At 39.0% G+C, this 12765-nt stretch overlaps 1 protein-coding gene across 1 annotated transcript in view; it reads left to right on the forward strand.

The window, feature by feature from the left end:
- Positions 1–12765, forward strand: part of FOXP2 (forkhead box P2) — a 256227-nt gene that overhangs the window by 101224 nt on the left and 142238 nt on the right. Inside the window, 1 exon segment of the mRNA XM_048499408.1 lies at positions 2763–2852. Coding sequence (XP_048355365.1) covers positions 2763–2852 — 90 coding nt within the window.

A 12765-nucleotide genomic window follows, 5' to 3' on the forward strand; every position in this document is an offset into this window, starting at 1 on the left:
ATAGAACTTGCAGATAATCCAGTAGTAGATGGCACAAGAAAAAGTATTAATAATGTTTCCTTGTGATTTAAATCAGAACTTTCTGAAATTGTGTCCTGTTATTTTTCTTACTTAGAAGCTATTCTGCCATGATATATTCCCTGAAGTTTAGGCTATCACCATTTCTAAGTCACTCTTCACTGAAGCTTAAAGCTATACTTTTAATTAAAATTTATATAAAACAAAATAGTTTATGAATCACTGACTTTCATACAGGTGTATGTCATAAGTGTTCCTCTTTCCTTTTTATGAGACTTGTCCTCCATAATTGTTTGAAATAATCCTACTTTAACAGAACAGTGTACAGATGTTCCAGCCATTTCTCCAGCAATTAAATAGCAGTTGACTTCACTATGGGGAGTCCATGCTACACTTATCTGTTGCTCAAGTAAAATAAACCTAGAAGCATGTGGCTTGTTGTGGAAAAAAGGTTAATGCTTTCAGGAATATGTGTGTTGGGGGGAGGGAATTGTAAACTTGCAATTTGGAAATAACTCACATATTTGCTCAATTTAGCTGCTTTATTTTATGAGATGTCAGTAATTTGCATATTCTGTTTGTAGGGAGACAATCAGAAGACAACTTGGAGCATGCTCTCTCCCCATTTCAAAACTAATTCCTTCTTGCCTCCCTACTTTCTGCTGTCAGCATTGACAGTATAGTTCCATGTCTGTTGATGCCAACCAGTCTGTTCCATGTCTGTTGATGCTGACCAATAAACATGTTTCCCTCCTGTGCAAGAATTTAGAAATCTCTAGTTTCAGATGGCTACCAGAGAATCTAACTAGGGTTAACTGTGACTAACATCATTGCTCATGTAATTAAATTAAACTAGAGAATGAGAAGCTGAAAATGGGAGGCAAAAGGAAAGACTTTGTGTCTAGTCCTGAGCCTGGCTCACAAATCATTAGTTTCAAGGAGCCCGTATTATGCCTGAGTGGGACCAAAGTGAGAAGGTGTCTGAAAGACAATAGAATCCCGGTGCTCTTCTGTTATCTCACTTCATAATTGCTTTCATACCCACATTACCAGAACCACTTTCCTATTTTAGCTGTATTTTACCTTATTCCAAAATGGTACTAATTTAATAAACAAAGTCAACTTTTTAAGGCATGCTGACTCCTCAGTTTCTGATAAATGAGGCCCTTTCTTAGCAAGCTTCTGTCTGAAAGAGCCTTCCTTAAACCACTATTGTATTTGCTTTTCAAAAGCAACTAGCTTTCGTTCCTTGCTGTCAGAATATTTTGCTTGTATAACACTCACTCTGATTTGTAACCAAGACATCTGCAGCCACAGTAATTTGGGGGTATGTTTGTGATGGTGTTGAAAGTAAGTTCTGTAGCCTTGTTCCAGAGCCTTTTATGGGCAGACAAGTCGGTGCTCTTAGGAACTGGTGATAGTGCATGCAGTTTGTTTACTTTGGTTTGCTATGTCTGCCTGCCTTTTCTTTCCCCCCTGAAAACTTGTATGGAGCCAGACTGTAGCAGCCCTCTCTGTCTTTTCATAATTGATCAGGGGATGACTGCTTTCCCTGAGGGTTAAGACGTGGCAACTTTTTCTGTTTGCTCAGCATCTCAATGCAGAAGTTCAAACATTGTTCACACCAGCTGGCAGTGTAATGCCATATGCACATCTTGTCAAAGCAACTGTTGTCATGGATACTGGAAACTACCTTAAAAATGAGCTCATTTGACTCTAATCAAAATTGTACCTTTCTCTATCAGACTGGTGGCGATTTTGGAGTGAATGCCGATCAAAAAAATGTTTTGTTGTATAAATCAGCCTCTCACAATGCTTGTATTCTCTCTGTGTGTGTATGTGTGTGTATTTCCAGAGTGCTTAGTTGAAACTTGCAGGGGGGGGGGGGGGGGCCTAACTAAAAATGTTAGGTAGTTTCAGGGGTTTTTTTTCCTTTTAAAAACTTTGCTTTGTATTACTTGTTCATTTTTTATAGACTATGTTTTAAGTGAACATATTCCTTGTAACTGGCCTTGCATATACAATTGTAGACTCAGTTGTATTTTCAACTGAAAAGATGATTAAAAATGCTATATTTTGATTGCAATGCTATCATCCACAGGAGCAAGCCTGATTGGCTAAGTAGTGATTTCTTTGTTCTCAGAGTTTACTAAGAATTCAAATGAAAACCACTTAATTTTATTTGGCATTAAAACTCTACTTTATTTTGTCAAACGGGAAGTTTCCCTGTGAATTGTAAGTACAAAAAAGTGTTTTTAATCTTCAATGAATATCCTTATTAATTCATTTTCAAGATAATCTGATGTTGATTTGTCAAATTTAATTACAGCTTCCGGTAACACTTGAAGTCTACTTCTTTTGCTTAAAAATTGTAATAAGAAAATGCAAATTGGACGATGATTTACAAGGGTGTGAGTGTTTTAGCTGAACACTTAAAGACAAGTTCCTTGTGGAGATGAGGCTATTGATGCGGTTTATGATTTTTCCTCTTCAAGCACTTTATACAAATTAATGCTATTTCCTTGAGGATTTGTTGCACATATATACTTTTTCACCAAATCTGCCATAAGTAGCTTCTGTAGATTTTTATGTGGGATTTTAAAGAATATGTGAAATCTCATGTCTTTGTTGTGAATAGATGGAGATCAGGTTTTGCTTGAACATTAAGAATAGGGTAAGTTACAGATCATAACATTTTCAATGAAACAATTCAAAAATCCTTTTCATATTTTCTTTACTTTCAGGCGTTGCAGGCAGCAAGACAGCTGCTTTTGCAGCAACAGACAAGTGGACTGAAGTCTCCTAAAAGCAGTGATAAGCAGAGACCACTGCAGGTCAGTAAAGCATCTTTATATCTAACTCCTAAAGAAGGGTGTACAGGCACACCTAAATATATATATAATGTGCTTTTGATGTATTTACAAAATGCCTTAGTTTGTGTCTTGATATTGTGTGTGTGTGTTTAAGAAACCACTGTACAAGAGGAAGAATCTCTAGTATATTAGCTTGTAGTGGCTTAAAAGGTCACACATACTTAAGCAGAGTAAGCTTGACTCCAGTAGCTGGAATACAATGAATCTTTCGATGGGGAACTAGACAAGTTTGTATACATTCTTCCCTCTAAATGGATTAGAGCCCAATGACAAATTTTCATCAACTCAAAAGCTTCCTGACCAATTAACCAAATTTGCTGAATACAGCACCTCCTTTTAGAACACAATATTTTGTTGTATTGATGGTGCGTCATTTTAAAAAAACTATACATACATATGTGTAGTTTAGGTGATGTGAACAGAATGCTTTAAGCATTTTTTCATAATATTTACTGGCCAAATATGCAGTTTATAAATGTGGTATCTTGTTAATCCAATGTGCAGACAGCTTAAAAAAACCTTTAAAAGCAGTCTTTATATTAACAGTGAAGATGGGCACTGGTAACAAGAACTAGCATTGACGTGTTTGATGTGACCTAAATATTGTCCTGAACAAGTTAAGGTACTTAAGGTTTGTAGAGTTGAAAATTATTTCTCTATTTATAATTTGATTTATAGGCCACCCTTCCCCTGATGGACGGGTTACAACAACGTTAGCCACAAAATAATAAAAATAGCAATCTGTTCTTCACAATAAATATATAATTAGAACACTGTTTCCTTCCCCACACAGATGAATATAATCTATACATTTATTTTGGTTTTAAGTATACAAAAGATCCCCCCCCCCTTTTTCCATACAGACGTAAGTGATTTCTGGCTTTTATTTTGTTAATTGAAATGTCACATCTATCTAGAGGCTGTTGAAAGCCTTGGTGTAGGGGACAGGACAGAAGGAATTACAGTAGGAGCTGGCCAAGATCTATGTCACACATTATCACACTTCATAATTTTTTGATCTACACCTATCATTTGTGCAGATATTCTTTCATTCATTGTGTGCTAGTGCTTCAGCACTACTTAGAGTTTTGGCTGAGTAGCATTCTTCTTCCTGGATTAGTCACATGGAGTATTCCACCCAGTCAGTTAACAGAGTGTCACAGTGTTACATAGCCAGATTTGACTGCAAAGTAATTCTTCTGGGGATGAGGGAATGGCATCAAAGGGCTATTAAACTCTAACTGGATGCTGACACAGTATGCTGCTGTGCTGACATGCCCCTCACTTTGCCCATTTCAAATCCCAGTTTAGAATCCTGTGTAAAATAAACTCATATTCACCAAGGAGTTTTCCTTTGGCGAAGGGGCATTTAATGAAGGTAGGAAGAGTTCAAAGACTGCACACTAACAGAGTATGAAGGTGAGGCAAGCAAGGGCAACATCTGAGGATGTCAACAAAATTTATGTATGCCCATCGTGACATCTGAATGTAACCAGTGAAAATTAGCAAGTGAACATTTTGTAAGGAATGCTGTAAAACCGCTACAAAGGGGGGGGGGGCATTTTTTTGGGACAGCAAACTTTGCATTTTTAGCTCAGGATAGAGTGTTACAGTTTGGTGGATAGGGAATTTGGGGTAGGGACTCAAGCCTATGCTGAGTAACACAGTCTTTCTTTGCTTTGGGGAAGCCATGAACATTCTGAAGCTCTGTTGCTGGTTATTCGCCGATCACTATGACTGCAATTCTAAATACACTTTCCTAAGAATAAGTTCCATTGAATAACATGGTCTTACTTATGAGAAGACTTTTTCAGGATCACTCAGTGTTATTTTTGTACACACTGTCCATTGAAGATTATAAACTTGCTTCTTCTGCATGAAGCAAATTAGCAGAGCTTCTGTTAAAATATACCTTTTTAAATGAGTCCTTAATGACAACCTCTTATTTATCCCTCAAATGAATAAAGGAAAAACTAAAGGTTGAACAGCATCTTCATGGTTGGATTGACCATAGTTTTCTTATTAATGAAATGCAGTACTGTGGGGTTGCCAGTTTGATTAGCACAGTAATATAGTAGTAGTAATGCTTTCCTCCTGCACCATTTTCTTGATGAAAATTGTCTTCTTCTAACTGTCAGGTTACCTTCTGTGAAGGGGAAATAAAGCTTTTTGTAGCTTAGCCCAAATCAATATGAATTTAATACAAAATAATTATCCAAGGGTTCTCAGTGAGAGAAAGAAAAACAAGTGATTCTCAAGGTGAAGCTAATTTGACTGTAATATTTCATCAGCAAATGAGATGTGTGCTCTTAGATCAGAGTTTTTGCTAGGAGAGAAGTAATGCAACAGAATGCATTGACTGTTAATGAATTGTCTTGCAGTCCAGTCTGGGGAGGGGGGGGCAGATATGTCATAGGCAGTGTTGCATGCCAGTGCGGTTGCCCACCCCGCCAGCGTAAGGGACAAATGTGACAGCAGAGGGGGGAGATGTGTGGGTAAGTGGGTGCTGCACAGCCCCATGTGACCCAACTGGAAGCTGCCACCACTCCCCAGAAAGCTGTACCAGCATGGCTGAGAGCATTTGGGAGCAGACCTTAGTCAGCTTCCACTGCCCTTCCTGCCCCATGCACCAGTGCAGCCAACCTGGGACATATGCCACATTTTTCATGAGGTTTGTCTCTTATCCTCTTTGTGGGAATTTAACTGGCTTGGTTTTGAGTTTGCTGTTTTGGGCTTTCTCTTTAGAGGAAGCGGGGCTGCACCGCAGCAGCACTGTATCCCACTGCCCAAGTTCTCTGGATTGGGCTGTTAGGTAGGTAGTCATCATAGTGTTCTTTTAAATATTCATTTGTGTTCCAGTAAAATATAGCCAATTATGAGGAAGTGTGGTTTGCAATTGTGTTTTCAATCTATTCCTACCCAGCAAAAGAAACGTAGTAATTGGGAAGCAGTATACCACTTTAACTTGGAGTTTTCTTCCAACTTAACAGTACAGTTCAGGGGAGGGGGGTTGCTACGCTGGAGACAACACAGCCACAGTACATCTGCAGCATCTCCTAAGAGGCTTGCTTGGTTGCAGCCATCAACCCAACAGTAACACTCCCCATACCTCCATAAAAGTGCTGTATGCCACACAATGGGCTGCACCACCATTTTGCTGGCATAAGTTTACACTGGTAAATGGAGGCTTTTTTGGGCCAAAGGGCTCAGGATGCCAACTAATACCAGCCCCACCTCCAGTACAAGATCCTGCACCAGAGCTATGCTTCCACCATGACTGCTCTGGCACCCCTGAAAGATGCTCCCACTTCGCTTCTTGGTGCTGGAGTATGTGCCCTGGCATGTATTTTGCTTGTGCCAGCTCAAGTGGCATCTATCCCAGTATCAGACTCAAGCCGATTCCTCAGCTCTTTTATGCACACATACACATGTGGATTGTACTGTAAGTCACCCTTCTGCTGGCAACATAGCACTTACGTTAGCAGAAGGCTTCACACTTTGTTCTCTGGAATAGGAGTGAAGGATGGGGTGTCTATTGTTCAATTTAATTAGTATTCCTGTTTTTGAGCTTGCATGTATTCTATAGCTTTTTGTACATGTTATTTTAAAAGAGTAAATTGATCTTTTTTCTTGATTTCATTTATATATGTGCTGTGAATTTTGCTGTGAGCATAAAATACTTTTAAAGCCTCACAGTTACATAGAGATTTTGATAACAAGGCCTTGGAGCTTTAGTGTTTCTGTCATTAACTGTTAAAATAAAGGTTTGCATTGTTCATTGTGTAGTGGAAATGTATATCTAACATGTTGTATAATGTGTATTGGTGAAATACACAGGTCATAAAATAAGTGGTATTCTAATTTTTTATTATGGCAGATTTAATGTGAACTAGTGCCAACGTTTCACTGGACAGTTCTTGATGCAGTTGTGTGTACAGTGAATTGTTAAAGGCCAGAAACACCAAGATTAGTGCAATTCTAAAAAAAAATTATGTAAAGTTCCACAGAATTGAATAGCAGTAACTAAAGGTTTCACATTAGTGTGTTTCTAATTTCCTGTATTTTGGCACAATTGACAAATTTGGCAATTGCAGACAGCTTGGAATGGCATTATGAATGTAATAAAAAAAACTAATAAAACTTTATACCTAGCTCATATATAAGCAGGCAGATTGGCAATGTTAGGTAATACTTGCTGTCAAATCTCCTGTGTGAGATTCAAAAGAGTACCTAAAGTATATAGATTATAGATCTATAGATTTTAGATATAGATGTAGAGATGTGGTGTTTATCTTCTGTTAGTTGTATTCTATGTATATTTTATTTTATTATGCAATAATGTACTGCATAATGGGTTCTATTATATTGACAAATCCACCAATGGTTTTTCAGGAAGTAGTGTAGCAATGCAAGAGCTATCTTATAAGATCTATTTTAAAAAATCAAGCACTACTATGGAATATGTGTAGAAAAATTTGCATCTTCTTCCAAAGCAGTTGTTCTCATTTTTAAAAAATCATTGTGTTAACCTTTATTTCATGTTGATCATAATCATTTATACTCAACCCTTATAATGAAGGTGTAATTTAAAAATACAATTCTTTTTGTTAGTCTGTTTTTAAGTGTACCCCATGGGAGAGACAGTGGAAAAGAATCCATACTTTTCTGTCACCATTGTGTCTGCACAATGTAAGCCAGTAAAGCCACTGCAGATTATCAGAAGCTAGTTAGGATTTGGCCTGCGGAAGTGGTGGACTGTTTGGTGGCCCACTGTGACAGTTTTGCTTAATATTATGCAGATAAACTATTTTACTTCCATACTGACTTGGAGTTTACATTAGCAGTGACAGTAAAGTTCTGCATTTAATCAGCAAAAATGAAATGCATAATTATAGGATGGAAGAGACTTGTCTTGACAGTAGTATTTATGAAAAGGACGAAGAAGTCTTAAACCATACACTGAACATGAGTCAGCAGTGTGATGAAACTGCTAAAAAGGCAAATGCAGTTTTGAGCTGCATCAACAGAACTATAGTGTCCAAATCATGCAAAGTGATGGTATCACTTTATTCTGCTCTAGTTAGATCTCACTTGGAGTAACGTTCCATTTTGGGCAAGTCCTTGGGAGTCCTCTGCTTGTATATTTTAATATATTCTAGTAGTGAAATCAGTCAAATATGAAGATACTTAAATCCAGAGACTGGACCCATGAATGGACAAGACTATGCTGTAGACATAGTTTATCTTGATTTCAGTAAGATTTCATAAGGTCTCACATAGTATTCTTGTTGTCAAGTTGGTAAAATGTGGTTTGGATCCTATTGCTGTTTGATGAATCTTTAACTGGTTGACAGGTCACACTAAAAGAGTGCTTGTTAATGGTTTTCATCCTTTTGGAGAGAAGTGACAAGTGGAGTGTCTCAGGGATCTGTCTTGGGCCATGTGTTGATCAACATCTTTATAAATGAAGGAATAGAGAGAATGCTTATTACATTTAAAGATAATACTAAATTGGGAAGGTTGGCAAATACAGTAGAAAACAGGTCATGCACAGCTTTCCATAAATTTCCCTGGTGGTCAGACCTTGTGTCTTGGAAACATTTTCTGCGAAATCATTCCATACATCTCCCCTCATTGTTTTCCCCCTTCCCTTTTCCACATCCTACTGCTGAAAATGTATTATTCCTGATGATGGTGGGACGTTATCTATGATGCAGAAGAACAGCCCCTTCCCCTTTTTTCTTTTTGCACAGATGCTCTAGTGTTGCTGTTCAGTTACATTTTGAAACGGCAATTCAAAAATGTCTCAGCCTCTATTTTTGCTATAGAGAACAATCAACTCAAAATAGAAGCCAGAACTACTCCTGGAGGAGACATCGTTACCTGAAAGAACAAAAGACATGTAGGCCACCCCTCCCCAAAGAAACACATTACAGCCAAACTTGATCTACAGTAACGTATGATTGTTATGGCAGCTGTCCCTGATTGCATGCAGCCAGGGACATAGGTATAGATTTTTTATTGGGGGGTTGGGGGTGGGGCTACACCCCCACCCGCCCCTAGGGCATGGCCATGCTTCCCCAAGCCCCTGGCCTAGCTCTCCGAGGCCGGGGGACGGCAGACTCCCCTGCCCTGCCCTCCCCTGCCCCCCACCAGCTGGGCTCCCAGCGTAGCTAGGGAAAATGGAGCCTGGTGCAAAATCTGAGTCCCCCCCCCCCCGGGTAGCCGCTGTGATTCTGGAATCCCCCAAACAGCGTCACTTTTAATGGTGTTTAAACTTTTAAATCCACCTTAAAGGGAAAATCTGGGGTCCCCAGTTAAACAACTTTGAAAGTGATGCTGTTTGGGGGTGGATTATTCCCCCCCCCCCACATCACTTTCAATGTGGCGTAGTGGTTAAAACCAGGTGCATTCTAATCTGGAGGAACCGGGTTTGATTCCCTGCTCTGCCGCTTGAGCTGTGGAGGCTTATCTGGGAAATTCAGAGTAGCCTGTGCACTCCCACACAGGCCAGCTGGGTGACCTTGAGCTAGTCACAGCTTTTCGGAGCTCTCTCAGCCCCACCCACCTCACAGGGTGTTTGTTGTGAGGGGGGAAGGTCAAGGAGGTTGTAAGCTCCTTTGAGTCTCCTACAGGAGAGAAAGCTGTGGCGAATATGGGTGAGGAAGTGGGTAAGTGGTTGGATGTGAGGGAGGGCAGAGTGAGGTGTGTGAGGATAAAGTGGATGTGTATGAGAGAATGTGAGGTGTGTGGTTGTATTGGGTGAGGCACAGAGAGTGAAAGTTACCTGCATGTATGTGTAGGGGGGAACCCCACCTGACGTCTCACACAGAAAAGTGTGTATGTGTTTCACTTCCACTCATATTACCTACCAGTATTACCTATTTACTGTTTTCACTGCTCATCTCTGCCCATCTGCACAAACATTCTAAGCCCTCATACCAAGCCCTCAGGCCACAGACAGGCGGCACAAACATTCTAAGGGTGACAGTTAAACAGAGTCAGCTTCATGGCCTGGTGCGCCAGGAAAAAGTTACCTGGCTCAGGTATGGACTTTTGGCAATTTGAAGGTCCGATTACCTGCCCAAAGCAAGCAGGGAGTGGGACTATGGCCATGTGAAAAAAAATTTGGGGGGGCGATCCGGCCCTGAAGTTGTTTCCCATGCATTACAGCTAATGGTTAGCTTTTTTGTATAGCAGAGACTCAATAATCTTAGGAGCTTTTTTAATCTTCCTCGCCCTGCCCCGGGCTGATTATCAGCCACCCTATGCTAATGCTGAACTCACATTCCTGCTTGATGAGTCATCATTAGCAGGCAGGAATAGAAAGAAGTGACATAAAGGGTGTGCTAAGAAAATACCATCAATAGCTCAATGCCTCTGGAGAATAAGGGGTTTTTTATTAGTCTGTCCTTCCATCTTTGTATGAAGAAGCTAAACAGAGTGGTACTAGTGAAAAAAAAGGGATTTCTGCATTCAGATATTGTGGCAATATCGCAATTAGCAAGCTTAGATACAAGTTATAGTTTAGAATCCCTGTTTAGCACCTTCCATGAAGAAATTGGTTGCACATCCTGAATTCAGATAGTATGTTAAACTAGTTTAATCAAACTTTTGGTTTACCAGCTATGATTTATTGTCATGTGTAAATGTACCCATTAACTAAGTAGTAATTTTGCTCTCCAACACTCCCACAATAGAATTCAGCAGGAGATCAAAAATGTAGATGAGTAGGCAGGGGTTTAGTCAAAACACTGCAAAAGAAGTTAACCACAACTTTTTGCTGCCTTTTTGTGTGACTCTATGATCTTACCTTGGGTCAGATTGACGCCTCTTGCCTCAATGCAGGATCCCATGCTGTCTTAGATATTGTGACAGAAACAAGGACTTCACCAATTTTGAAAGCCACACCCATGAGCAGGTATTAAAGTGGTACGTGACCCTCTCTTTACCTCTCTCCACTAACTCCAGTCAGTCCAGCCTGAGTTGGTACAAGTAGAATTGTGTCTTCATCAATATATATACTGTTTCATAACCCACAGTACTCATCACACAAGAATGTATGGATGTGCAAGAACTATTTTAAGAAATGTTACCTTACCAAACACACTTTTGTTCTGTCAGAATCTCTCAGATGATTCACGTGAATAGAGAGTTTCAATTTATGAGATGTATTTTGACATCTTTATGAAACTCTATGGCCGAATAATTTTTCACCTTGAAAAGTACCTTCTCAATCTCCCTGTTGACTTTTTGTATGCATCCTTGTGGGCCATTTCACCAACAAATCCTCCTATATAGTATACCAGGCAGTAAATACATATTTTAAATGTTCAGGTCCTGTTGAATTCCATGTGCCACATCTTATATCCTGACACACAACAATTTAAACATTGAACTAGAGATATCCCCCCCTCCCTTTTGGCAACTATTTTTTAATGTATAGTTTTTGCATTATTTTAACCTTTTTGTTCCTGACCTAATTTACTTTAAATCTTAGACTTAGATTTTTACTTTTTATGCTGATATTCAACAGTGGACACTAATGTAGTAATCCTTAACTGGATGCCTACGAACTTTTCAGTACAAATACATTTGTTGCATGAATTGGTAGTTATGCAGTCTGCATTCAGAGTTATGTGTCAGGAAATCATGACTCCTGAAAGCAAAGGGTTAAGCTCAGTGTTTACCAGGCATGTTGTATAAATATCAAGCTGTATGGAATACTGGTGGCTAAGATAGGCTTTGTTTGTTCAGCATGAGCATTTAATTGGAGTAATCATTTTATAAAAGTTGGTGTTAGGCAAGTTAAATGTACCTATACATTTAATTACTTGATGTTTATTTTATTAGCCACTAGGGACAGAGAAAATGTGAAAATTATATGCATATTTAAAATTGGTTTGAAATTCACAAATATACATAACACAAAAATAGTATTTAGATAGGGTGCTGATGCTTACCGATTTAGTTTTTACCATGTTTTTCATCAGGAAGAACAGGAAAATATGATATAAGAAAGACACTGTTTTAGATACTGTTTTGTTCTTAGTTACTGACTCCCAGGAATAGGAAAATATGATATAAGAAAGATATATGATATAAGAAAGTCACTGTTTTACATACTGTTTTGTTCTTAGTTACTGACTCCCAGGTACAAAATTGAGGTGTATCTGGCATTTTAACTGAATTCATCATGAACAAGCCGTGGTTTGATCACAAGCACAGCCAGGAAATTTTCAGGGTCATAGACATCTTTCCCTTTCCTTCACACACTTAGACATCTAGTTATAGAACTAATGACAATTTGTCACAAGGGCTAAATTAAGTGGTTTACCAAATTTTAGTGTTTCTCTCCCTTATCTAAAACAAGAATTTCAAACTGTAACATAATTTGCAAGTTTGTTAAAGCACTCAATTTCATACATCATGATGAATTGCTAAAAGAGGAAATATTTTATGTTGGTGCACAATTGGAAGGGTGTGCGAAATCCCAGTGACTTTCTAGTTCATTGTTATCGTAACAAAGATATCGAGAGACCTTTCTGTCAAATGAGAAACTTGCATATAAGCATAAATCTATGCTTTTACGTACATGTGAGTAATGAGTGAAAATGGCTGACCTGTGTACCCTTTGTATTTGATGAGTCTGTGACTATACTTTTACAGAGAGATTATGACCGTAGTTTCAGTGATCATGAAAGAAGAAGCAGTCCCGCAGCTTCAAAAGGGCTTTTTGGTGATGCAGGGAGCAACAGAAAGCCTTGAAATCTCACTGCCGCCAAAAAGTCCCATAGGGCTGAAAGGACATACATCACAGAAAGTGTGGTGTAAGTCCAAGAGCTAGTGCACCTCACTACTGGCCCTCAATCCC

Source organism: Sphaerodactylus townsendi, linkage group LG06, assembly GCF_021028975.2.
Source record: "Sphaerodactylus townsendi isolate TG3544 linkage group LG06, MPM_Stown_v2.3, whole genome shotgun sequence".
NCBI lineage: Eukaryota > Metazoa > Chordata > Lepidosauria > Squamata > Sphaerodactylidae > Sphaerodactylus > Sphaerodactylus townsendi.